Genomic DNA, 26,830 nt, shown 5'->3' with positions numbered 1-26,830 from the left:
TATCAAGTTTATGCCTTTCATTTCCTTTCCTTTACTTAGTTTATTTTATCTTATATATTCTTTTTGTTTATTCATGTTTCTTTCTTTCATTCATTATGTTCAACTAAGTTTATTATGTCAAGGTGAAAAGGCTAAGGTGAAAATGTTACACTAATGGTGTAAGAATAAGTATAATATAAACTCAACATGGACCTTGATGTTTGATACTGACATGTTCTATATTTGTTATCTTGTTCACTCTTTAATACTTTGTTTCTTAAATGACTAATTTAGATTTATGTTTTATAAAACTTGATACAACAAATGCTTGGCACTTTTATAGCACAAACCGTATGGTATAACTGACACATATGCTATGAAAGGAACTTGATTTGTTGTTAACATAAGTTATAATCATGAATGCCTAACAACATTTACAAGTATTAGCATTAATCAAATAAAATAACTAATGTAATCATGTTAACAATTTGTAATCTGATTGGAACCTCCTTTGTGCATGGTTTCTAATTGAATTATAAGAGTTTATACTATACTTGTTTGACATACTATTAGTGGATCCTCTAACCTTGAGATTTGTTATTATCATTGTTTAATCCTTACATTAATCTTTCATCTCAAAATTCTCATCAACTTCTTCTTCTTCTTCTTCTTCTTCTTCTTTATTACTGCTACTATTGTTGCTACTATTGTTATTATGTTATTATTATTGTTGTTGTTGTTGTTGTATTATTGTTATCCAATAATTTATATAATTAACCTCCTTGTGGTTCGATCCTATTATTGTTGGGTTATTTATTACTTCGACACTCCTACATTTGGAAGAAAACATCAATCTTCTGGTCATATCACTAAAAAAAAAAAAAACAAAATTAACAAAAAATAAGGAAAAAAACTAATAAAAAAAATTAGAAAATAAAAAAAATTGATATGGTTTGATTTTGGTTTTAAAAACCTAAAATCAATTGAACCAGATCAAATTGGACCGGTTCAATAAAAAAGTTACAAATAATGTTAAATGAACAAGAGAATAAATAGGCAATTATAACCAAACTCTAAAATTAAAAAACACTCTCAAAAACACTCTCGAATATCACAATTGCATGCCCCTTGTCCTCCTTACCTTTTCTTTATCAATCTTCTTTATCATAGCCTATTCGCCCATCTGCCTTTCCAATCTCTCATGGAAACCCTTCATCTTTTATTGAATGTATCCTTACTTACTCATATGAGTTTTTCTTTTGTTTTAACTTATTTCTAGATTTTTTTAATCCATATGAAACAATTTTATTAGTAATCTAGGTTAGCTCTAAATGTTTCAATGTTAATATTTTCTTTTCCCTTAACTGAATAGGCTAGAGGGATAATATCTCAAATAAATGGTGGAAATTTTATGTATTAGATATATATGTTTTGGTTTCTAATGATGTATTGCATGCCAATGTTAGATTTCACTTCTTCTTTTCTCATGAGTTGGTTATTTTTATTTTTATTTTTATTTTTAAATCTTTATTCTCTCTTCTAAACAGGTTTGGTTATTTTGTTAATCTGTATGCTCAAATCCACATTATAAATACCTTGATGACACTGATCCTTCAAGTATTTATAACACTATCTAGCTGTAATTGTTAATTAGAGGGAAAAGATATGATTATGCCATTAAAAAAAAAGTGGGATAAAGCACTAACTAAAATGATTAAAAGAAGCATAATCAAGGTGGCTTAGGAAATGTAAATGTTTCTTGCAAAACATTTTATGAGCTTCATTAAGAAGTGGTGGGATGATAGTGATGATATTGATAACATGAGCTTCTATGCTATTTTAAGTTCTAGTTCATTTTATTCAACTTTTTCTAATTAAAGATACAGGACAACTTGTATAAAAAAATTCACCAAATTTAATGGCTTTCAATGCAAACATAACTTCTGAAGTTACATTTTGAATAGATAATTGTTGGGCTCTCTTGTTTTAATTGGAAAATATCCAGTACCTGTTTATATGGAATCTTGTTCTTTCTTTCATCAAAACATAGAAGAACAAGTTGGTTGTGGCTATCAATTAAGTTTCTTGTTCCAACTTTTCATCCAATCCCTTAAATTCTTCACCTTATTCTTTTTTCATTTTATAAATTGCATCTTATTACTTACATTTTCATTTATCTTCTTGGAAATCTCCGGTTTCTTTTAAACCATACAAAGATAAAGATTATGAGCTATAGTCTCTGGGGTTTTTCTTTGGGAAAAGAAAGAAAAAATGAGTGTATTGTTTGAATAGAGAAGAATTCTAGAAAGAATTTTCAGAGAGGAAAGTTGATGGGGAAATCTGTTGCAACAAAGGTTGGCTGTGTTGTTTTTATTATTATTCTTTTTTATCTTGTAATGGTATTCTTTAAAAATTTATGAGGAAGATAGTTAAATTTCTAGGATTTAGGTTTTGTTATTTGCTGGATCAATTAATTGAAAATTATTGGAATTAAGAGGATGAAAATCTGGGATTTTAATGGCTATTTGATATGGAGAGAAAGGAGTTTTCTTCTTTCTTATATTATTGTTTTTTTGTTTATGTGACAAAATTATATACAGCTTGATGAATATAGATTGTATTTTGATAGACAAAATTATGTATAGCTTGATGAATAAAGATTGTATTTTGATATTATATTCTTATAAACACTATGATTATTCACCTCCAAAAAACATTAAAAAACCCAATAAAACAAATAGAAGATATAAAAAAATATTGGGCAATTGGAATAGGTTTTTTATATCAATTAAAAAGCCAAAAAAAACTCAAAAAAATAAAATAGGTTTTTCTTGTTTTTATATGAAATAAATCAAGGTGAAAATACATACCTTTTTTATTCTCATCATATTAAATCAATTCATAGCGAATTCTACAACCTTTTTGGTTGTGATCAATAGAATCACACAAGCATAAAATAAATAAATAGCTATATTTTTTAGCACAGCAGCCTCTTGAACATTGTATTGAAATTAAGGTTAAAAACCAATGTTAAAATGGAATATGCTAAATTATATCATTAATCCATCGGGTTCTTACATGTTTCTTCCCGGGACTGTGTCCATTCCAAGCCGCCCCCCTCCACGTGTCTTCTTTGTCCTGGAAACACGACACGTCTTCCCTGTCTGATACTGCTGACCGTGGAGGAGAACCCCTAATTTGGGGGAAAAAAGCAGCAATTCGTTCATCGAATTAAGAATGACCAAATATCATCTTTCTTTACAACTACTCATCCTTTTTCAGTTCTCGTCTATAATTTCAGCAATCAGGTAGGCTAATTTCTCATCCTGGCTGTTAAAGATAAGGAAAAGAAATTCAGACCTTATAATTTTTTTGGCATTGATGTAGGAAGGATATCGGGTTCGAACAGATCAGGAGTTGCAGGAATACAGTTCAAGGAAGATATCTGCTCTCTGACGATAATGGTCAGTCTGTCTGTCGCTCGCTCATCGATTTCCCATTCTATGAGTTCTATGGTTAAGAAAGCTTGCTAGTAATAAGCTAAAGCAGATATACATTTTTTTTTTGTAGGGTATGTATGTGATGCGTTATCAGTGGATCCAACATCTCGTTGCTGCCCTATAAACGGATTGAGATTTTCTTGTCAGTGAGTTTTTTTTATTATTATTATTTCTTTGTTTGTTTTGATGGCAATCAGAGAAAATAAATCAATAAAAAGGTGCTAATTAAAATTTATTATTGCAGGGGATGCAACCTTGTTTCACAGTGTTGCAACTCCTATGAATTTTGTGTTTCGTGCTGCCTTCATCCTTCAAGGGTATTTCTTCTTCAATGCTTGTTTATTTGGGTTGGTGGGTAATGGGTTCGGTTGCTTTTATCTTGTCATGTCACGATCTGTTCGTTACTCCGCAGACACAAGAGGCACAAGTTCTCAAGGTCAAGATAGCCAAGCCTTCAACTGCAGGTAAACTTATCTTTCTTGCCCTTCCAACATCCTGATTTCTAATCCGCCTAAATTGTTATTCATAGAATCAACTTTTAATTCAATTCAATTTTTTAACTAAAATTGGATGATCGTATCTAGTCTACATAGCACTGAATATTTAGACTGACCTCTGTACCAATCCTTCTTCTGATTGTATTTTGCCAAGTCAGTCCCCATTGCTATTCATGCCTGCACTCTTTTAGGGTATATGTAATACAACAAACTGAATATTCCCTCTTATGAAATTTCAAATTTTACGTTAGTATCATTTGAAAATAGCATGTGCTTACATTTCCTTTTAGCAGTGAGTTATACAAGTGTTTTTGATTTCTGTGCTGGGAGGTGCCGTCATAATTCGGAGAGCGTGGTAAGTTGTCTTTTGACTTATTTGATTTTTCTCAAGTTTTATCTATATGTTGCATAGAATGATGATGATGCAATCATATATTGAAATCATGAAACCTAGAGTGACCAATTTAGAAAAGATTTGGACCAATGAACATTGCATTGTTTGACAAAGTACAACTATAGAGAAAACTCTTTGAAAACAAAGTTTCAATATGGAAAAGGGTGGATAGGAAAACATGGTAAGAGATTTACACTGCTAGGTATGAACTTTCATGAAATGATGATGAGAATACTGAAACTAATTTTTCTCTTTTTTTTTTTTTGTTTAGGAGGGGTTGTTAGTGATTGTTCTTAGAGAATTGAACAGTAATGAAAATGAGTAGTTATGCAAATAATCTTTGATCTGAATGTGTCAAATTGTAGAGTTGATAGGTGGAGAAGAGGACATAACCTTACGATTCAAATTGACAGGAGTTACAAAAAATGCACTTATTCTCTCTTGAAAAAAATTATTACGGTTATTTAAATAAACATACTAATGAAAATAATCATTCTGTTAAAAAAATTTGAACATAGAATGAAAAAAACTGAGAGAGATAGAAACTGATTTGTGTGGTCATCTTGATTTGACATTAGCAGTGCACCAGAATTATAAAATATTTGTAAAGTTAACATGGATGGGAATTCAGAAAGTATAGCTATTAAATAAGCTTGCTAGCTGGACACATTTTCCTTTCTTCTTAAACTACACTATTTTCTTTTCACTTTCTTCGAAACGAACAAGATCAACTTTGCATATCGGAGACCTTCCAGTCAGAACTTGTCTGGAATTTCCAAGATAACCCAACATCTCAAACAAGATTAAATGGAGGGCTCAGTGTTCCATTTTTTGCACAGATATGAGATAATCCAGCTATTCTGGGCGGAATGGAACAGATCTGACAACACTGACCTATATATCTTCCATCGTGTCACCTTATTAAATTCTAATGTAGTGGCTGAGATTATTAGCTGCTTTTGTTTCCATCCTAATCGTTCCACCTTGTTCTGGTTTAATAGTGGTATACTGCACCTGAAATTGGTATGAATATTTCAGGTTCATGAAAATGCTTATCGGAGTGATTTCCATCATTGCTTTTCACTGCCATCAAATTCTTCAGGTAATCTATATTTTTATCTTGTCAAAGTTTGTTTACTTACAAATTATGAGTTGCACTCTTGCCCTTTCCCTTGTTTGTCAGATTTGAACTTATGTCACACCCTAGTAACATGAATTCTTGAGTTAAAAGGATGATAGTTTTGTTCAGCAGAGTTTTTTTTTTTTTTTTACGATTCTGCTTATCTGTAACCTTTATTGCTGTTCTCATTGTTTTGGAGATTTGGGCCCTGTCCCCATGTCTTCTTTATTCTCTTTAGCCTCAGTTGGTTTCATGTTCTTAAAGCTTCGATATTGAGTGACTTGGAGATTTTGTTAATGTATAGAATATGCTGATCACTCATTCTAAAAGAATCAAGTTGCCATTCATGTCTTTGATATAACAGATTTGAGATCAATTAATGAATCATACTATTCTTTAATATTCTTTAATTCTCATCTTGGAATTGTTCCCCAAATTTTTTTCACATTAATCTTTTCTGCAGTCCACTAACCTCTTTTTTTTCTTTTTCTTTTTTTTTTTGTTTCTCCTGGGAACATGGCTGTGAAAAAAAAAATTGTTTTTTTCTGTCCGGAATTTTCTGTGTCAGGGGCCAATTATACTCAATTAGAAGCAAGGCTGGGTGGAATAAATGTTGTAATTGGAAAGTGAGTTATCATCATAGTTGTGTCTGTTTGTTAATTTCACTAAATTAAATTGTCTTGTAGTGCTTATTCCTTTCAAATTTCTCATCACTGGTTGATAGGCAAGGTGAGTCCTGTGATTCAGTTTGCAAGTCAAATGGACAGTCATGCGTCTTAAATAAGCTCCTGGTGCTTAATCAATGTGACGTGTAAGTAACATTCTTTTTAAACATATTTGTTTAATTATAGTTTGATATTGTTATAGAGTATCTGAAAAAATTTCTCCAATGAAGAAAAATGTTTGGTAATATTATTTACAATGTTGAACTACATAAGGTATTCCAGCTTAGGGTGAGGCTTAAACATGCAAGTGAAATCGTTGGGATTTATTGTTGACATTTGGTGATATCAATCATATTTTCTTCAGTGTAAATGCTTCCGTAACCAATGTTATGATCACTCCTTCAAATTCTCTCTTTTGGACAAAAGAGAATCGGAATTTTTACTTTGTTCCCTGATGCAGGAGCTTTGTTCATAATTTATTTTATTATATTTCTGGTATTAGTGTTGCTGAATTCAGGGTCATGTGATTATCATGTAACTTCTTAAAGTGTTTCCTTTATTTCCTTTATTGGCTAGTAGTTCTGCTTAGGGACCTAGACTAGGATGTAGGGCTTAAACTAGTATAAATTGGCTGCCTGGTTATTCTAAAAAGTAGTTCTTTGTTATTTTATCAATCTATTCAGATTTTAGAGGTTTCTTATAAACCCTAAACTCTATTATCTTGTTCCAACTTCAATTTTATCCTAGTTTTAACCATTTTTCTGCTGTAATTTCTGTTTTCTACTGCTTCGCACTTTCCATACTACGTCATTCCTACTAGTAATGTATACCATGTTTCTTTGACGCAAAAGCAGATGTCGTGTTCTTCTCAATCCTACATGTCTATTAATTTGTGATATGTCAAGCATACTTATTAGTTGGGCCAACGTGGAACACCTTATTAAACACAATAAAACAAAAAACACCCTCAACAACAAATCTCATGCAAGTGGCAAAAATCTCTCCACAAACACCCCCCACCCCCCACTCTTCTCTAATGAATAAAAATAAGTTTTGGCTATGAGTAGGTGGTGGGTGAAAAGAGGAATTGATGAAAGGTGTAGGTGCTCTTCTTTTATTATGTAGATCTGCTGATTTATGGTGGCTCAGCAATGAACATGAGATAGAAGTGGTGGAGGAGCAGGTTTGGGCTTCTGTTGGCCTGGTAAAAAAGAGATTGGGCATGGTTTTTTTTTTTTTTCAAGTGTCTGTGGGGCAGAATTTGTGGTAGTAGCAGTTTTATATGAATGATGGTGGTGGTGGTGGGTTAAGAAGGTTCATGACTAGGTGGGAGTTGGTTGTTGCAAGATAGAGGGGTGTCTTTTTTATTGTTTTTTAATTTAATTTAATTTTACCTCTATCTTATAAAAGAATATTTTGAAATGGTAGAAGATTACAGATGTGCCTTTAGTTATATCTGATCTAATAAATCAATGTCACCACTTAACAACACGTCAACCTTTAACTTCACAGGCTTCCAATTTTGCACTCAATTGTGTGCTTTTAAAATGTTGACAACCTTAATTGTTAAAAATTAAAGCTGAAACACTTGATTGTGAATTTGGTAAAAGTGGAGACATTGAAAAATGCCTTTTCTTGAAGGGTTTTAACTTTTAACAATTAAACATCAGGTGTTTTAATGATTGGGATATTGTTAATATTACTATTTGCTTCATCTCAATTTTGTTTTCTAATGACTCGATTGTGAATAGTGAGTTTTTCATTTTTTTTCCCTCAATGCTATGGACACATAAAATTGATGCCCTGGTTTCATCTTCCCTTGGGAGATTGTCACTGTTAGAGAGCACAATTTGGACTCTGATGTGATGCAAGTCTCATTTTGCTTTATGTTTTTTATATAAGATGTTTTTCTGGAATCTTTCTTTGTGGACAGCATGCAGAAATATATGAGTTGCAAAGGAGCCTGTTTAGCAAGCATTGGAACAGATCAACCTGCTGAAGTAGTTGCAGATGCTCCAAGACACTTGGTATATTTTCCCTTCTTGACAAAGTGATAGCAATTTACTACAAGTGAAAATTTGCAGTACCTTTTGGGCAGTCTGCTTCAGCAGCTCATGCTTAAATATCTTCTGACTAATTGGCAATTTACTAATGGTATTAGAACTGGCAGAGGTGGAAAGATCTTAGATCAATTTGCATAGAACATTAGAAATTATTGTTTTTCGAGCCCTGTACTATTTACAATCAAAGAAGAATTGATGTTGTCAAAATCAAAATTTAGGATTCTAAAAATGAATTGATTTCTCGAAGCTAATGTATGAATTATGTTTTTTCTGTTTTTCCTCAGAATCCAGGAGCATGTTTGTATACTCGAACACAATCATTGCTTTCCTGTGATGGTTCACTTTGGCACACCAGGAGACTTTGCCCATGTGCTTAGTGTATGCTTGGTAAGTTTCACAGTCTATGAGTTATGTGGATATTGTAGATTCATTATATATGTCACTTCAAGCCTTCTACAGCATCAGGATCAGTCTTGTAAATAGGAGCATATTGATTATTATCCAATATAAGATATATGCATATGCATGAATGCAGATGTGTTCTCACATGGACACGCATTCAGATTTTGATTGCATGGACTATCTTTCTTGCAATACATTTGACGCGAATTATTACTTGAGGGCTTTCTTCAACATTGAACCAAGACATAGGTAGCTTAATCTAGGTATTATGGTTCCAAATGATAAATGTGCCGTTTTAGAGTAAATGAAATGTGACTTCTGAAGACTGAAAGTACATCTCAAATTTGGTTCCATGATCATGATTGTTTGAATTCATTATCAGATAATGATAATTGCATGATGTGCTGGTCAATTATTCTGATTCTTAGTTTTGAAAACCTTTAAAAAGTTTTCACTATCTTCACCTTTCATTTCCAGGAAGTTCTCTTGGTGTCTTGATTCTCGGGCATGTAAGATTGTGATCACTTTTGTTGTAATCTTCGCGTGAATGTTACTGTTAAGTGTAGAGGTTATGGGCGGCTGAAGGAAAGGCAGGAATGATTGTTCAGAGAAGTTGCTGTTATCTTTCTTTCTACCTTCTTGTTGTTTTTTATCAAGATAATGTGCACCACATCCAAAAGAGATATGTGGGATTGGCTAGGAGCTTAAAATATTTGTCCTTGAAAGGTTGCAAAATATTAATGGAGGTTTGATGCTGATGGAGAAGGGTTTTTCTTTTTCTTTTTTTTTAAAGAACACATACAATCACAAAAGCTATATGTGTTCGATGCAACCTGAGCATTCCTGCTCTTCAATTCTGCTGAGCTTTTCATCTCTGCAATCGTGGATTGGCTTTCAACTTGAATTGGCTTTGTGGGAAGGCAAGGGGTAGTTTGCGTGTACTAATACCTGCCTGTTCACAGGTTATTGGCTCATTTTGCTCCTGTATTTTTGTTTTTTCTTGTTTTTATTTTTTTATATGTCCATGTACAAGGATTTTGATGGATTTTGCCTTTGTATTATAAGTTCTGTCGAGGGTTTTTATTTTTTTTTCCTGGTCTATTTTTGTTAGGTTGCATACCACGTGTCAAAAATTCACGTGCTTTATTTTAACGCATTGAAAATAAATAAAGATCTAAACTGAGTGGAAAAATTATTTTGTTTAGAACAAGCGGAATTGAATTGAAAAAAAAAATAACGTAGATGTTATTGCTATTCGGCTTTTTATTTTTTATTCTCATTCTATTACTTATTATAGAGATTAAAATGGTCTTGTTTAATGTGTTTCTTCTAATTTATTGAAATCTTAATAAGTAATTAATTTTAAAACTGATCTTCTTTATATTAAGAAAAAGTAATTTGTAAGAAAAACAGTATATTATGATTAATATTTTATTTTTCAAAAATTGAAGTCTTTTTCTCTTACAAATTAGATGTTACTACCCTCACTTGTTTTCTTTATAACATAACCCACGTGTATGTATGGTTATTAGTTTAATATTGTCATACATGATATTTTTAATAAAAATATATATTTAAATGATTTTTAAAAACTTTTTACTCTATTTTTGATAATATCATATTAAAATTATTAAAAAAACATTAAAAAATATTATTTTAAAATTTTTCATAATAAATATATTTTTAAAATGCAGTCCAAATCTCACTTTACTACCACAACACTGTTAACATTTGTGTCCAACTCCTTGCACAAAACTAGCTCACTGATCACTTGTTGTGAGTTAATCTATATTAACTCAAATTTTTTATTTTATAAAAAAAAATTACCATCATTTAAAAATATTAATAAATTTTAATTAATTTTTTTCTAGATAAACCAAATCACTAGTCAACCTAATTTTTTTCAGGATGGGCAAGGTTACAGGATAGTGTAGATTTTTTACTGGGTTATACGGGGTTAATCCTCGCCTATTTTTGTTGAGACCCACCCCAAACTAAAACAATGCTATTTAGCAAGTCAAGATCCTCCAAGATACACTAATTAAATATTATAAAGTATAAAACTTGAAGCAGGCAGAGATAAAATAAAATCATCAAAATATAGGGTTTTTTAGTCTTTTTTTCGTCTTACTATTTTGATGAGAGTAACATAATTATTTTAGAATTAAGGTGTGCATTTATCAAGATACATATTTAATAAGATCATACTCGTTACAAAAACTGGCATTGTGAGAATAACAAGTTGAGAAATGGGAATAAAATCATCTAGAATAAACCTTTACAAAATCTTCTCCTCGCTACAAAACTTAATTTCCCTTCAATATTTTATCTGTTAAAGTTGAAACCCTTTGGGTTACAATGTTTAAATGGTTCTTAGGTTTAGGTCTAGGGTATGTTTAGAATTGTAATAATGGTTGGGTTTAAAGTATTTTTTATTAATAAATATATTTAAAAAAATTATTTTTAAAAATTTATTTTTGATATTAATATATTAAAATAATCTAAAAATATTTTTAAAAAAATGAAAATATTTAGAAACGCTCTCTTAACTTATTTTCACCGCCGAAAAACATCGCCACTTCTCTTTGCTACAAACCCTGAATCGTTGTTCGCTTGCCTGTCAATGGGCTTGCTCTGTGCAATCTTGAAATCAATCCAGTTCTCCTCTCTTTTCTTGGTTACTAGAAAGAGGATCTCAAATGCCAAAAATGAATTTTTCAGCTTAGGTTATTTTGATTCGAAATTAAACATTGGATACTCTACATGACGGGTATAAAAAACAGTGATTGAAGGGTATATGTTTGACTTTAAAAAATTGTATGTGTTTGAAAAAATTACATGTGTCCTGGCGTAAAAAAGAACTAAATTAAAGCATATCGTCCTGCTGGAGTTTTTTCCGAGAGGAGCACAGTAAAAAAATATTTCTCATGATAAATAATTCTTAAACTAATACTGTAGTTGACATGCGCTTGCAGTATAGGCGCAATTAGGGTGTTGCAGATGTAGCGCAGCTAATAAATTTCAATTCCAAGTTTTTGTTTTCTCAGATAATTCACCCATGCAACAGTCAACATGCTTTTTTATAAATATTCAACAGCATGAAATAAATCAAAATAATCTAATAGCTATATAAAATTAAAAAAAAAAACACAAGATATGATAGATTAAAAAAAAAAATAGAGGAGGCCTTGAAGATACATTGAAGCTCTAATTATGGAACTTTTAATGCCACTGAAAAAATATCAATAAAATAAATCTATTAATATCATGGAAAACCAACTTCAAAATTTATGATGAGATACTAATAGCATGTTGAAATTATGCATATAACTCGCCACTATTAGCGTTAAAGTTAGTTTTTCATAATATCTATAAATTCATTTTGTTAATATATAAATTCATTTTGTTGATGTCCATAAATTCATATGGTGTTTATAAATTCATTTTGTTGATATATTTCTAGTAGTACTAAAAGCTTTATCATCGAAACTCCAATATATCCTCATCTTTTTTTCAACCCATTAGATTATTTTTATTTCTTTTATGCCATAAAAGAAAACATGTTGACTCCTGCATAAATGAATTATTTGAGAAAGCAAAAACTTAAGTTGAAATTTGTTAGTTGACACTACACACCAAATTACGCATACAATTCGGAATTATTTTTCAGTTATGGTAGTTTGGGAAGTATATTTTTCTACTGCGCTAGTCTAGAAAACAAACTTCAAAAGAGGGTAGAAAACTAATACCAATGGACTCGGTAGTTCAATGATAACGCATATGCTACATGCTTCCACATAGCCATGATTCAAACTGAATATCATCAATAAAATTATTAAAACTTGCTTTGTTCAAGGCTCTTGCGGTGAGGCGAACAAATCAAAACTTCGAGGCTCCAACAAAGTACACAACATTTATTCAATCAAATTGGTTCTGAATATCATGAAATTGGTGGGACTCAAGGGATTACTCGGTCTTAGTGGGTTGCCAAGATTGGTATCTGGTCCAGTCTTTCTGCCCAGGATTGAGGGTGTGTCCTTTAGAATGGTATATGTACTCCTCTCCCTCTCCAGAGAGATTTTCCTTGTGCTCAACACTGTACCTCTTTGGTTTCAACATCAGAAGCTGCAACAAAAGCCAAGTGTTTCTGTCAAAATGAATGTTCACATTATATTTCACCAATTACGTAAAAGAGGGTTACCTCATCCCCAGTATGATCAGTTATGAAGTGAAGCCAACCATGCCATTCTGGTGGTACTTGAGAAGCATTGTAGCGACTCTTCTCGGCATATTCAACCCACCGGTGCCTTCCTACAAAATGCCACAACAAGTCAAAAGCAAAGCGCTTAAGGCATAAAAGCAAACCTTGAAGACCTTGAATCAGTAGCTTTCACATTACTTTATGACACTCTACAGGACAGTCTAAATTTCCTGAGGCGTTACCACTTTCCGATAGTCTTGGTGATGGCTATAACTGGACCACACATTTAAATGAGCCACAGAAACATTAAATCCAATCCGATGGCAATAACTATATGATTCAGTACATGTCCCTACTGGTTGCTAGTAACATCCTAGTGGCAAGTAAATCATAGCTCAAGTAACTAGGAAAGCACCAAAGTCACCATCCTCCCATTCTTCTCATTTTTTACTTGCCTCTTTATATTCCTTCCTTTCAAGGGCAAAAGATGAGAATTTTCTATAAAAAAAAGAAAGAAAAACCTGTTCATATAGGCTCATTGTAATAGTCAATTGGATTTTAGCATCAAGTGCATTCACACACAAATGGAATTGCAGAATGATATCATAGAGGTGAGACTAATAACAGTAAATTACTGATAAAACACCAACAAGGCCTCAGCCTCCAAAATAGTTGGATTCATCTATATGAGGCGAGGGATGCTCCACTCTAGTTATCTTATTTCCTTTAACTAATTAAAAAAAATAGTGGTAAATAACTAAAATAGGGAGAAGCCAAATGAGGAAAGAGATAGTCCGCTCCACTTCCCACTATTGTTTTCTTCATCTCCTAAAGTGAAGTTCTGAAGAGCCAAAGACATGCATGGAAAACTAAAATAAAAACCCATAAAAAAATGAAACAATCTAATTTTCCAAATTCCACAAAAAAAAGCGGGAAAAAGAATCCATCATAGAGATATAAAGAATCTATACGTTAGGTCCTAAAAGAGTGATATATATCTTGCACTAATAACACTGAAAAGAAGAGCTTGCAGAACCAGGAAGAGGATGCACTTTCCAGTATTACATGGCCAAAAAGATATTCAACAATGGATTTGCAAAAGAAAAACTCTCTTTACATTTTCTTCTAAATGGGAAAAGGTTCTTTCATGAAGAAAAAAATACAAAAAAAAAAAAAGTGAGGATGAGTCGCCATCTAAATTGAAAAATAAACCCTAATATAGAAGCTCTTTCCAAATCCCATTAAATATCAAACTAGTGAAATCCCTCAGAAAGCTCCAAATGTCAAACACCATAAGGAAGCCAAGAGACTTAGCTTATTACATAGTAACTTACTAAATATTGAGGAAGGCATCCAAGTGTTCTTCTGACAAACACATCAAATTGATGATATCATTCAACATAGACACAAAAGCTTTGTTGATAATTTGCAGATAGGAAATGTAAACTTGCAACCTCCTCTTTGAAGACAAGGTGTAACCATCAGCTAGACGAGGATTTGTGCAACATAATGCCACAAAACCCATCACGTCACCCAGGGGCAGATTATTAAAAAGTCCCCCAAAGTTTGTGGACAAAACCACCCTGCCTTATCCTCTCAACATTACAATCAGGAACGAGCGTTCATAAGCATCAGCGCTCATTTCAACATCCAATGACAAGACATCAGTTGCTTATGATAATTGCCTCAGTTATGAGAATGAGTTTGTTTAGATTGGGTGTGCTTTAAAATGACAGGAATGTTGTGCAGGAAACTGTATTTTACTGAATGAGAATAAGAACAAGATTACAAAAGGAAGATATAGCATCCTAAAAAAAACACTACATGAAAAGGCTTGAAAAAAAAGAAATGAAAAGAAAAATTGGACCTTCAACAGAAATGGGATCTCTTACACGACACATAGCTTAAGGTCGGTGATAGATCCTAGAATTGAAACTGATGAAAAAGTTCAACCACTCATGAACTATAAATTTACATGAATAATCAGGTAAAACTCTTCAAAATATTGTCATGGTAGGAATAACACATGTCACAACTGCATGGTGAAGTGACATAGTTGTCATCACCTTGAACATGCATAGATCTGACAGTAGTAAAGAAACGCATTATATGAAAATGAGAGAGAAAAACTAACCATGTATGGTTTCGAGATTCTGATAATACTTGTTACCAAATTTGTCAACGCCAACAAGCTTTGCACCAATATTGTGTATTTTGGTTTGCCTAAAATCAATCAAATTACAAATATAAAAATCAACTAAACATCAAGAATAAAAACATTCGTAAAGGCTCCTGTAAGATATGGAGATATAGCTGAATAGAGCAATAGATAGAAGGCTCACCCAGCTCACAAGTGAAACAGAAATATGACGAGACAGGAAAAATTGCAAGACCAAGTTTACCCAAATATGTATAATGAAACGTGGATCTAGAGCAGGTAAGGAGATCAAAACGCAAGAGTGTGGCTATAAGGGCTTATTGGGACTCAAGCAGTGAAAGGGCACAGTAATTCAACTAGCATAATTTTCACCAATGGAAATGCATGAACAAGAAAAATAATTTGTTGGATTGAATCAAATCTTTGCTACAATCTTCGGTAATTTTTTAAATAATAATAATTTAGAATTTTTAAAGAGCTTTTAACTTACAGAAGATTTCCATCGGCAAGAGCATTCCTGAAACATGAAAGCAAAGGAAATAAGCAGTCAGTATCCTCCTTTTATCTTTGCCCACTTTCTCATTCAGCTTAATCAATTCCAAAACAACTAACAGAAGTCTTCAGTTCCTCAATCCGATTTATATTTCACAGACAACCCATTAAAAATATAGAAATTCTTATTCCCTTGCTCTCAGAATCTGTAAAACCCAACACATCAAGAAGAAAAGGGCATCTTTTAATTGCAAATATAAAAAAAAATATGCGAATATAAATTAAAAACAAGTCAGGGTTTTGTTTGGACTGATTGTTTTCGAGATTAGAAAAATAAATAGATAGATAGACAAAGTTGGTGAGTACAGGTAGCCTTCTTCTTTGAGCTCGCGTAAGAAAGCTCCGAATCCTTTCTCTCTGATCGACCTCAATGCTCCCTTCACCACCGTCAATGCCATCTCTCTGCTTTCTTCCTGTTTTGCTCGCCTCTGTTTCGTGTTCTTGTTAATGATGAAATCATGTTTCTGTCGTTCGATATTTATTCATTTTCTTATTTGGTTTGGCTAAGATTTATTTTACCCCCTCAAGTATATGGTTCCTACCAATTCATTACCAGGAGTTTACTTTCCATCAATCTACCCCCTCACGTTTTATCCGAAAATCCGGATTCACTTTCATTAAGGATGATTTTGTAAGCTTCAAATTTGTATTGTTTATCAGTTAATTCCTTAAACAATTTTTCGCATGATTCATTTTTAAATTTTATATATATAAAAAAACGATTATGAAAGAAAATTCAATAAAAAAACACAAAAAAATCATAATAAATGTTAATTTAAATAAAATTTTAAAATCTAAGAAAAATTCACCATTTTCAAAAAAAATTGATAAATTAAAGCATAAAATTGGTGAAAATAGAAGTAAGAAATCACTTAAAAATCAATTAATAAAAAAATCATACTTTTAATTCATTCAAATTAATTTATTTATATATATATAAGTAAAAATTAATTTAAATTTAAAATCAAATGCACATGTATTTTCTCTGGATATATCTCTATATTTTTTTTTCTTAATTTTTTTTAAATATACTAATACGATGCATTGTATGGCAGTGTGTGTGGTGGCCTAGTTTTTTAACAAATAGATGCGTTGAAAAATTAACCCTGTATTTTATGTTTAAAATTAGATTTCATCTAAATTTACTTTAAAATATTTTATAAATTTTAATAAATCAATTTATAACCTTAAATAACTATAAATAGATATAAAAATCTAAAATTAACCTAAATTTAAAAACATAAAATATGTCATCTCATATGTTAAAAAACATCTCAGATAAATCCTCATTATTAAATTGAACTCATCAACATAAAAATTGATATTTTAATTATAGAAACTATATTAACAATAATGTTTTTATTTTTATTATCAAAATTTAGTGGCTTCCTCTCTCTTCTTTCTTATCAAAGACTAAAAAATAAAAAAAAATAAAGTTTTGGGTCAAAATAAAATTTTTAAAAAGAAAAAGGATCAAAAATAATAATATAAATATATGGGGACCAAAAAAAAACTTTGTGCACCAATTATGAGACCGCCACCTATGTTCCCCACCTTTTTTACTTGGATCCCCCATCTTTTAATCTTGCTCTTTGTTAATAATTATAAGCAATTAGGCATCAATTGACTTCAAAATGACATAATTAGAGACAAAAAAAAATGATCATAGCTTTTTAAAAAATGGACTATTAAAGTTCACAATAAATCAAGGCATTTTGCATGGTGTATATAAACCCTAATGACTTTTAGCTTTTTACTTAATGAAAATTTCAAAGAAAAAATAAATAAATAATAATAATAATAACATGAATAAAATGATTTTTTTTTCTTAGTTAATGTCTAGTTTTGTACTTGCACTTCGTCACGGGTTGAATAATTATTTTAAATAAAAAATAAATATACAAACTTCTCCAACATATTTTTGGATGTAAAAAGAATTCTCAATCATAAATCAAAATGCTTATACATATATCTAATTAAATAAATTAATATTTGATCAAGATATAACTAAAATTAAGATATTTGATCTTGCAACATAATCAATGTATTTAGTTGTGTTTCTTAACTAAATTTATTATAATATGTTTTTTTATTTAATCAAATGATTATATGTGTTAATAAAAGGTAAACAAAGTCATAAATAAAAGCAAATTGATTCAAACTATGAAGTTTAACTATAAAACAACTTAATATTAAATGATAAATCTAAAAAAAAATATAGGTCAACCTGTGTTAACCCGTAAACCACACAACCATGGGCACATAATGGGTATAACCCTATAAAAAAGAAAGTGAGAAAAGAGAGCATTAAAGACAATACCCAAAAAAAAATGTTCAAATATAAAATTGAGAGCATTAAAGACAATACCCAAAAAAAAAAATGTTCAAATAAAATTGAAAAAATAATTAAAAAAAGAACCTAATTAATAACCAAAATCAACATATGTTCACCTTCAAAATTTGTGACCACGGTTATGAGGTCAAGACTAACCATGTAGAAGGCAAACCTAAAAAACAATGAAGAAAAATTTTTAATAAAAAAATATCAAGCCTTGAAACTTAAAAAAAAATAGTTTTAAAAGAAACAATGAAAAAACAACCCATTTTAAACCATTAACCTCACAACTATAGCCACATGATTGGGATAATTCTAAATAAATGAAAGTGAAGAAAAAAGCATGGCGACCAATTTGTAAAAAATTAAATATTGAAGGATAAAATTGAAAAAAAATATTTTTAAAAAAAGTTGATAAAAAAAGTTCAACTCATGTTAACCTTTTAAAATCGTGATCACAGTCATGAAGTTGGGATCGATTGTGTAGAAAGCAAGCCCAAAAAAATAACGAATCAAAATTCTCAAAACAAAAAAATATATATACTAAGGAATGAAACTAAAATAAAAATAACTAAAAAAATAAGGATCCAAATCAACCTGTGTTAATCTGTTAACCCACAATCATGGGTACAAAATTGAGATGACCCCGCAAAAATAAAAGTGAGAAAAAAGGCACAAAGATTAATTTTAAAGTGAGAAAAAAGGCACAAAGATTAATTCTTAAAAAAATAAAATATCAAAAGATAAAATTAAAAATAAAATTAATTTTAAAAAGAACGTAAAAATATCAAAGTCAACCCATGTTAACCTTTAAAAGTTGTGATTGATGTTACGAGGGCGGGATCAATTGCATAAAAGGTAAACCTAAAAAAAATCAAAATCTTCAATAAAAAAATATGGAGGTATGAAACTGAAATAAAAATATTTTTAAAAAAAAGCAATAAAAAATATTTTGAGTCAATTCAGGTTAACTTATCAATCACACAACCATAAAAATAGGATTGATATAACCCTATAGAAAGAAAAGTGAGAAAAAAAAAGCATGAAAATCAATTAAAAATTAAATCTTTAAGGATAGGATTGAAAAAAAATCAATTTTATAAAAAGAACTTAAAAAATACCAAAGCCAATATTTGTTAACCTTTAAAACTAATAACTTAATAAAACATCGAATGATGAAATTACAAAACAAAATATAGTAAAAAAAATCCAAAAAAATAAATAGTAGTAAAAAGAATAATAGTCAAATTCAACATAAAAAAATAAAATTAAACGTTAAAGGATGAAATTGAAATAAAATTTAATTAGTTGGATAAAAAATTATTAAAAAAATTAGAGACTAAATTTGATATAAAAATCAAATAAAAAATAATAAAGAAGATAAAAAGTAAAACAAATAGGAATAAAAAAATAAAAACCAAATTAAATATATTAAATAAATGAAAGGACATTTTTATACTCTTTCTTTTTATTAATATTTTATATTTATAGAAAAAACACAAAATTACCCCAAAGGCATCTTAATTATAATAAAAGAAACCATATTTAAAAGTTAAAAATGCCTTTAAAAGAAAGTTTTACTTATTTCTTTCTCTTTTTTTCCTTCCAATAAATAAGTTAACTATGCTCATAGAAACAAAAGATCTAATAAGCCTATGGATCTAAGCTAATTTTTATGTTTTTTTTTTTTTGCTTATAAAGCTAATTAAATCATTTCACTATACTTAATAAAAGTTAAAAGTTAGATTTGCCCAAAATAATTTATCAATAACTAATATATCTCTACAAAAAAAATAACTAAACTTAAATGGCTAGTTAAGTGAGGATTTATATTATGGGCAAAGTGGGGAAAACACTTTTTATTGTGACAATGTTTCTTTTATGTGGCTTAGTTTCTTTTAATGATTAGGAGTAAATTGTTAGACCTTAAAAGAATAGTCTAGGTGGACGGATGAATTAGATATGCAAAGTAAAATAATTTAAAAACATTTTACTTAATAACATTTAATTCTAAACACTTAATTTAATATAAGAACAACAAACAATATAAATACAATAATTAAAGAGTTAGAGTTTAAAGAGAATGCATAAAGTTTCATAGAGGTTTGATAATCCATTCACTCATTTCCTTGAATTTTTGTTTAAAAATTTCACTATTACACACCAATCTTCTTACCGTGTAAGACCAAACTTTTTATATAATATGTTTTTGTGAATGCAAGATCACACCCAATCCCCAATCCATTCTTCTTTTTCTTTTTTTTATAGGTTAAAGACTAAAAAATCTTTTACTAATACTTGTTGAAGGACAAGTGTTAAACCACTTATAATTTTTGTCTCAAAGAGGCTTCCCCATATGTTTAAAGTGTTACTAACACTTTTTATAATATACTATTTTAGTAGAGTTGATTAGAATAATAATTTAGCTTTTTATGATGATTTTGCTAATTCTCATTTAACCTTGTTTTCCAATTACAAGTGACACATGAGTGTTCAGAGTTGTTTTTTAGAGAGAATATGCTTAGATATTTGCTTTAGAAGTTTCACCACTGTTTAGCCCAAGAAAAGAGCTATTTATAGGCTTAGAAATGAAACTAACCTTTAGACATAGTTTCTTTTTTATTGGAGAATCAGTTAGACCGTTTTTAGAATTGGTCAAACACTTTTAAAATTTGTTAGACCATTTTAAAAATCTAAAGCAGTTTTTGAAAATTTTCTAGAAATGATCTAGTTGTTTTGAGAAACGACCAAATCATTTTAAGAAATAGTTTGATCATTTCTCAAATTGGGTGAACTGATTTCGCTATTGTCCAACCAATATATTGTTTTTGTGTTTCAGTCTTTTCTTGGTTTTCTTTGGTTTTTTTTAGTTTGTTTAAATTGTGTGAATGTTGTAAGGTGTCTTATTGGCAAAACCCTATTACAAAATCCTAATTGGTGAAGTTGATCGCTATTATATTTACAAGTTCTTTGTTTTTAACTGTCACGATTATTTTTTTTTTACTTATTCGATGATCTCTTGTTTGCTTTAAACATGTCTAAATCATCACAAGGATATGTCCAACATGTAATATAAATATTCATATTTATATGGCATTAATTATGTTTTACTTAACAATTAAAACAAGATTAATGCATGTGGCACGTAATCATATTTGATATAGCATATTGGCATAGACACAAAAAATCATTTGAGCACTATAGCATGTCATTTAAAAGCTTCTTGGAATATATAATAATTTATCAATTTATCAACATGCATACTATAAAATTTAAGTAAGAAAAGAATAAAAATAAATATCATGAAGGACTACAAAAAAATGTGTTTGTTAAAATTAGAAAATATGTTATAATCTTATTAAAAACAAAGTAAAAATTAAACAACATTCTATTAAATAATATTTCACACACAGATTCATCAATTTTTTAAAATGAATTTCAATTAAGAAATTTGAAGACTGGCTTGACTTAAAAAAAGATATACATATTAAAAAAGAGGTCGCTTAACCTATTTTAAAAAATTATTAAGGAGAACATTTTTTAATCAAAATAAATTAGTTTAAATAAAAAATAAAATGCATGATTAGAATCATCAATTTTCTTAGATTTAATAATATTTTTTAGAAGCTACCTTTCATTTAATTATACGATAAGCATTTTCAATAAAATAATCAAATAAAATTAAGGATAAGAAAATAATTTATTGATTTTTTATTTAAATTAAAAAAGAAATAAAAAGAGAAAATGTGATTGGGTTTAAAAGGAAAGTCTAGAGTTTGACAATAAAAAAGTAGTAAAAAATCAGGGTTCATGAATATTTTTTGTCTAAACAATAGATTCTCAACCTATTCTTACTTGTAAACACTTCTATAAACTTAAAAAACTAATTTATCAATTTAAAGCACGTTTAAATTGATCTAAAAATATAAAATTAAGTTAGAAAATGTTTTTTTATCAATTCCAATATTTGTTTTTGAGTGAGATAAAGGGAAAAAAAACTTGAATGGAATTGTTTTTTCAAATAAAATCATTTAATATTAAGAACAACTAGTTTCGTAGTCAAAAATTGATCATTCATTAACTTTCTTTCATATTTATTATTTTTAGACGAGTTTTTCTCATTTATGAAATACAAGTATTGAAAAATAAATAAAATAAAATTTTAAACCAAAATGTTCAATTGAAAAAAAATAATTTTTTTTTTTACATATGAAGGAAAAAAGAAAAAGAGAAAAGGTGCATTATGAATAGTGGAGTAAAAAGAAAAAACCATTTATTTAAGCCATAACATCAATTAGGTCTCAACATTTTCATTTTTTTTATTTAATACAACCGAATTGTTTTTCTTATAAATTTAAATATTAATCAAATATTAAAATATTTTTTACACTTTAAAAACTTTATAAAAAACTAATTAAAATAAATTATGAGCTTAAAATTATATATAACACAATTATTAAGGAATGAAAAAGTAATAATTTGATGATTAAAATAAAAAATCACCAAAGGATAAAAAGATCAACATCATTTTAGAATAGAGTGCATTACAAGGGAATCCATAATGTTTTTGTTATAAGTTTTAGTTTTGTTTTTTCAATTGTAATGTATTTTTTTTAACAGCGGATGTTCTTGTTGCTATAATTTTTTTTTTGTTAAGTTAGGGTAGTAATATTATATTTTATTTAAATGCAAACTATGATAAAAGAAGAATGTTAACAAAAGTTAAATCATGTGGGGGTTTCATTATAATTCTACACACATATACACATATATATTGTGAATTGCTATAATAAAATTATCCTTCTACCTTTAAGCGAATGAAATTTAAGCTTTTGATCTAGTGGTTTTTTGATCTTTTTCTCCAGTTTAGTGGTCATTAAGAGATTATTTGAGTGTGTATTTGTCTTTTTAATCTTTTAACATAGTAAAAATATTATTTTAACCTTAAATATCACAATTTTCGTGATAATAAAAATACTTCATTGCTCCCATGGTAAAAAAAAAAATTATGCTGTTAGACAAGGGTATTTTAGATTTTTCCACTTTCCATATATAGTAAAATAAGGTTTTTAATCTTAGAAAAGATAAAAAACAAAAGCTTTGTCTTTGGGGGTATTTTGGTATTTTCACATGAGTACGTTGTATAATTAAAAGGGTCATGTGGGTATTTTGGTAGTTTCATATTTTATTTTTGATCTTTTAATAAAAAATTATTAACACATGCTCTACACAAATTATATTTTATTTTTTATTTTTTAATAAAAAAGATATTAATGCATGCTCCACACGCATCAACGAGTATATGCTTATAATGATGCGTGTAACACAATCCGATTACTAAATCAAGCTATACACCATCTTCCCGAATGCACACCTATGCCATTTTTCACATGGTGTGTACCTGTATATGTTTATAATGGTTGGATTGTCATTGATAATCAATTTTGTTTTTTGTATGGTTGGATTGTCATTGATAATCAATTTTTTTTTGTTTTTTTTTCTCCTAACAGCTAAAGTGCACAACTGTCCTCTTTATTTGTTGTTTTTTAATTTTAGTCTTTATTTTTTGAATTTCTTATTTTGTCGTTGTTCCTTTTATAAAAGTTTTGTTTTGTTTTTATTTTTATTTTTTTTTCAATTTTGTCATTCAATTATAATTTATCATATGTTTTGTTTTTCATTTCAATCTTCATTCTTTTAATTGCTTATTTTATTTTTATTTATTTTATAGTTTTAGTCCCAAGCCTATCTCTATTTTTTGTTGGTGTTTCATAATTCATCATTTTTGTTTTGATTTTTTGTTTTTGGTCCTTTTCTCTTTCATTTGAGTTTTATTTGTTTACCATTTAGTCTTTCAATTCTAATTTATATATATGATGTTTTTCAATTTAGTTCTTTTACTTTTAATTTATTATTTTTTCTCTTGGCTCTTTTATCAAGATTTTTATAATTTTTAATTTTATCCTTTAAATCAAATATATGATTTTTTTCAATAGTAATAATATTTATTTTAGTTTGGTTCTTTTTCATTTGATTTTTCATTTATTTCATTTGACCTTTTGTTAAAGTTTTTATGATTTATGATTTTATCATTCAAAACAAGTTTATGACTTTTGTTATTTTAATAATAATAATTTATTATAATAATTATAGTAATTATGATAATAATAATAATAGTAGTAGTAGTAATAGTAATTATAAATAATAATAATAAAAATATTAATAAAAATAAAAATAATGATAGTAATAGTTATAGTAGCGGTGATAATAATTATAATAATAATTATAGCAATGATAACAACAACAACAACAATATAATAATAATAATAATCATAATAATAATACTAATAATAATTATGATATTATTTATTGATAATAGTAATAATAATAGCAGTTGCAATAATAACAACAATATTAGTAATAATAATAACAACGATAAGAAGAGTAATTGTTATAATAATAATAGTGATAATTTATCATTCAATATTATATTTATTAAAAATTAAATTTTACTATCTTTTCATAAATAATATTTTTAATCTAATATCCTGTATTATTGATTCGAAAAATTTACATGACCTGATTTTTTATTTTTTTTACTTCATTATTTTTTTTATTTTTTATTAATTTTTTTAAATAAAAAATTATCTAAATTTATTTAAACCTATTAAATAAATCAATTCAACTTATTAGATTTTCTTATCAAATTAACATGAATTTTATTCAACAAAATTTCCAAAATTAGAGATGCATATCCTGTCCCTCTAAGAGATTTTTTTTTTTTGAGAAACTTGTTATGCGGACCCGAACCTGTCAAAATTCGAACGGGATGAGGAAAAGCCAGCTCTTAAGAGACGTGGCTTCTCTTAATTGGGTAGGGTGACTCGACACATGTATCATCATATTACGGATCAACGAACAAGTTCTGCTTTTTCTCCTGGAAATCTAAAGCCACAAACAACACCGCATAGAGTTCGAGAGCAATCTTTTAAATTTTTGATATTTTAGCGTTACAGGAATAGCTATATTCTTACAAAGGTAACCAATTTCATTTTTTCCTCGCAATGATTTAAATTTTAATTCTCTGATTCTATATCCTTCGATTGTTGAATCAGTGCTGATTTTTTTCTTTATTTTTTCAGAATTAGGATCTGTAACGGATTTTGATTTTGGTAAATAGTTGTGTTTGTTGGTTTCTGAGTGATTTCGATTTTCTTTTTAGATTCGTTAGGGTTTCTATTGTTATGTTTTGCAGATTATTTTTAATTGGGGAATTGTAATTAGGGTTTGTTTTAATCAATAATTTATGTGTTGATTATATAGATTGGGACGAAAAAATGATGCGGCTGCGCACATACGCGAGCCTCAGTTTGGTGGGTGCTCTAGCTGTAACTTATCATGCATTCAACAGTAGAGGCCAGTTTTACCCAGCTATGGTTTATTTATCCACCTCTAAGATCACTTTAGTCCTTCTTCTCAACATGGGTTTAGTCATTATGTGCATTTTATGGCAATTCATTAAGCGGCTATTCCTTGGTTCCCTCCGTGAAGCTGAAGTTGAGAGGTTGAATGAGCAGTCGTGGAGAGAGCTCATGGAAATTCTCTTTGCCATTACTATTTTTAGGCAGGACTTCTCCGTAAGCTTTCTTGCCATGGTCACCACGTTGTTATTAATCAAGTCTCTGCATTGGTTGGCTCAAAAGAGGGTTGAATACATTGAGACAACACCATCTGTTAACTGGTTATCTCATGTTCGGATTGTTTCTTTTCTGGGTTTCCTTTTTCTCCTAGACAGCCTGTTTTTGTACAGTTCTGTAAAGTATTTGCTTGAAACAAGGCAGGCTTCAGTGTCTCTCTTCTTCTCGTTCGAGTAAGTTAACTATGCTCATGCCTTTTCTCTTTTATTTATTTTCTATTTCATCACAATTACATTATGTTCTTGCATTCAACTGCCAGAATTGTTGAGCCATCTAGATGTTTCCCTTATATCTTTTATTATGTTTTTGTTTATGCTGGCTCTTAATAGCTTGTAATCTATACCTTAACTGGTCAGCTGCATTAATGATCTCGTATTGAGTTGTGTGCAGTATATTCCAAGAAAAAATAGAATAAGAAACCAAAACCAGAGCATAAGAACAAATGGTACACTCATTGATTTTCAAATTATTCAAATGGTATTTAGAGAACACATGGAAGTTAAGTAGAGGCTTCAGAGATACAATCTTAAAATATAGAGAAACTTGCTCATATAGCAATGCAATTGATCATTACTGTGCTACAAATAGTTATCTTGCAGCTTGATTTTTTTTAACTTTGTATCTCTTCAACTCCAGATTGGTCAATGTGGGACAAGTTTTGGTTAAAACTGGAACCATGACAATGATGGAGTTGTGGTTGGTTTCAATTTTCAAGTTTTGGTTAAATATGACTGTTTGTGACTTACTAGTTTTCAGCATATGGGGGAAGTTATCAGTTTTGAGTGTTAGTTCTTTCATTATACACAATGTTGAAAGTTATGGGATTGCAAGCTATCAATTTGAGTGACATTTCATTCTTTCTTCCTACTTGATTTTGAAAGTTATGGTTGATTAGTTTAACTTATCAACAGGTCATCTGAACATTTTAAGTGTTTTTTGTGATTCTGACATCAGTTTTGCTACTAGACTTGTAGCCTGATATTTATTGCAGAATTTGGATCTACTAATGGGCATGCGTGTTTGGACTGATTTGCAGCAAAAAATTGAATAAAGGAAGTTTACTTGATGAAGAGTAAATTGTTTGAAGCTAGTGATGGCCTGTGTTTATGTTCTGGAAAAATCTTGAACTCCTCATTTCTGGCATACTTTTCTTTGTGAAAGGAGAAGAAAAATTTAATTTAGAAGTCATATAGATGATGCCTATATCTGTAATATAGCCTCGTTCTTTTTATTTTTTTGGTGTGTGTGTGTTTTGGAGGGGGGGGGG

The 26,830-nt window shown here is 29.2% G+C and overlaps 3 protein-coding genes across 6 annotated transcripts in view; 2 read left to right on the top strand and 1 right to left on the bottom strand.

Annotated features, from left to right (window-relative positions):
* The first annotated feature begins 3,067 nt into the window (after positions 1 to 3,067).
* LOC105116443 (glycosyltransferase family protein) lies at positions 3,068 to 9,706 on the top strand. Of its 3 annotated transcripts, XR_840531.1 has the most exons (13): positions 3,068 to 3,287; positions 3,367 to 3,443; positions 3,550 to 3,625; positions 3,724 to 3,796; positions 3,892 to 3,943; positions 4,267 to 4,331; positions 5,409 to 5,472; positions 6,059 to 6,116; positions 6,215 to 6,301; positions 8,089 to 8,182; positions 8,503 to 8,605; positions 9,098 to 9,144; positions 9,485 to 9,706. XR_840531.1 is itself a non-coding variant. In XM_011013813.1 (12 exons), exons 1-11 carry the CDS (start codon positions 3,217 to 3,219, stop codon positions 8,593 to 8,595), a joined length of 810 nt encoding a protein of 269 aa, XP_011012115.1. In that variant the 5' UTR covers positions 3,069 to 3,216; the 3' UTR covers positions 8,596 to 8,605; positions 9,098 to 9,679. The 3 variants fall into 3 exon arrangements, 2 of the variants coding, with proteins under 2 accessions (XP_011012115.1, XP_011012116.1); XM_011013813.1 differs by having other exon boundaries at positions 3,069 to 3,287; positions 9,098 to 9,679; XM_011013814.1 differs by having other exon boundaries at positions 3,071 to 3,287; positions 4,270 to 4,331; positions 9,098 to 9,679.
* Positions 9,707 to 12,388: 2,682 nt separating this feature from the next.
* Positions 12,389 to 15,996, bottom strand: LOC105116441 (NADH:ubiquinone oxidoreductase, 17.2kDa subunit). Its single transcript, XM_011013812.1, has 5 exons — positions 15,838 to 15,996; positions 15,470 to 15,496; positions 14,956 to 15,044; positions 12,822 to 12,931; positions 12,389 to 12,745 (listed from the first exon to the last, which is right to left on the bottom strand). The coding sequence occupies exons 1-5, from the start codon at positions 15,927 to 15,929 to the stop codon at positions 12,587 to 12,589; spliced, it is 477 nt and encodes a 158-aa protein (XP_011012114.1). The 5' UTR covers positions 15,930 to 15,996; the 3' UTR covers positions 12,389 to 12,586.
* An 8,676-nt stretch (positions 15,997 to 24,672) lies between these two features.
* LOC105116440 (ERAD-associated E3 ubiquitin-protein ligase HRD1B) overlaps positions 24,673 to 26,830 on the top strand; it is a 7,521-nt gene continuing 5,363 nt past the window's right edge. The window contains exons 1-2 of one of the 2 annotated variants that reach the window (XM_011013810.1): positions 24,673 to 24,904; positions 25,190 to 25,736. In XM_011013810.1, the coding sequence (XP_011012112.1) occupies positions 25,204 to 25,736 (533 nt within the window). In that variant the 5' untranslated portion in view covers positions 24,673 to 24,904; positions 25,190 to 25,203. The remainder of the gene's footprint in view (positions 24,905 to 25,189; positions 25,737 to 26,830) is intronic. The other variant, XM_011013811.1, reaches the window with a different exon arrangement.

The sequence above is a fragment of the Populus euphratica genome, unplaced genomic scaffold, assembly GCF_000495115.2.
Source record: "Populus euphratica unplaced genomic scaffold, PopEup_1.0 scaffold951.1, whole genome shotgun sequence".
NCBI classification, from domain to species: domain Eukaryota; kingdom Viridiplantae; phylum Streptophyta; class Magnoliopsida; order Malpighiales; family Salicaceae; genus Populus; species Populus euphratica.
This window is presented reverse-complemented; position numbering and strand designations above follow the sequence as displayed.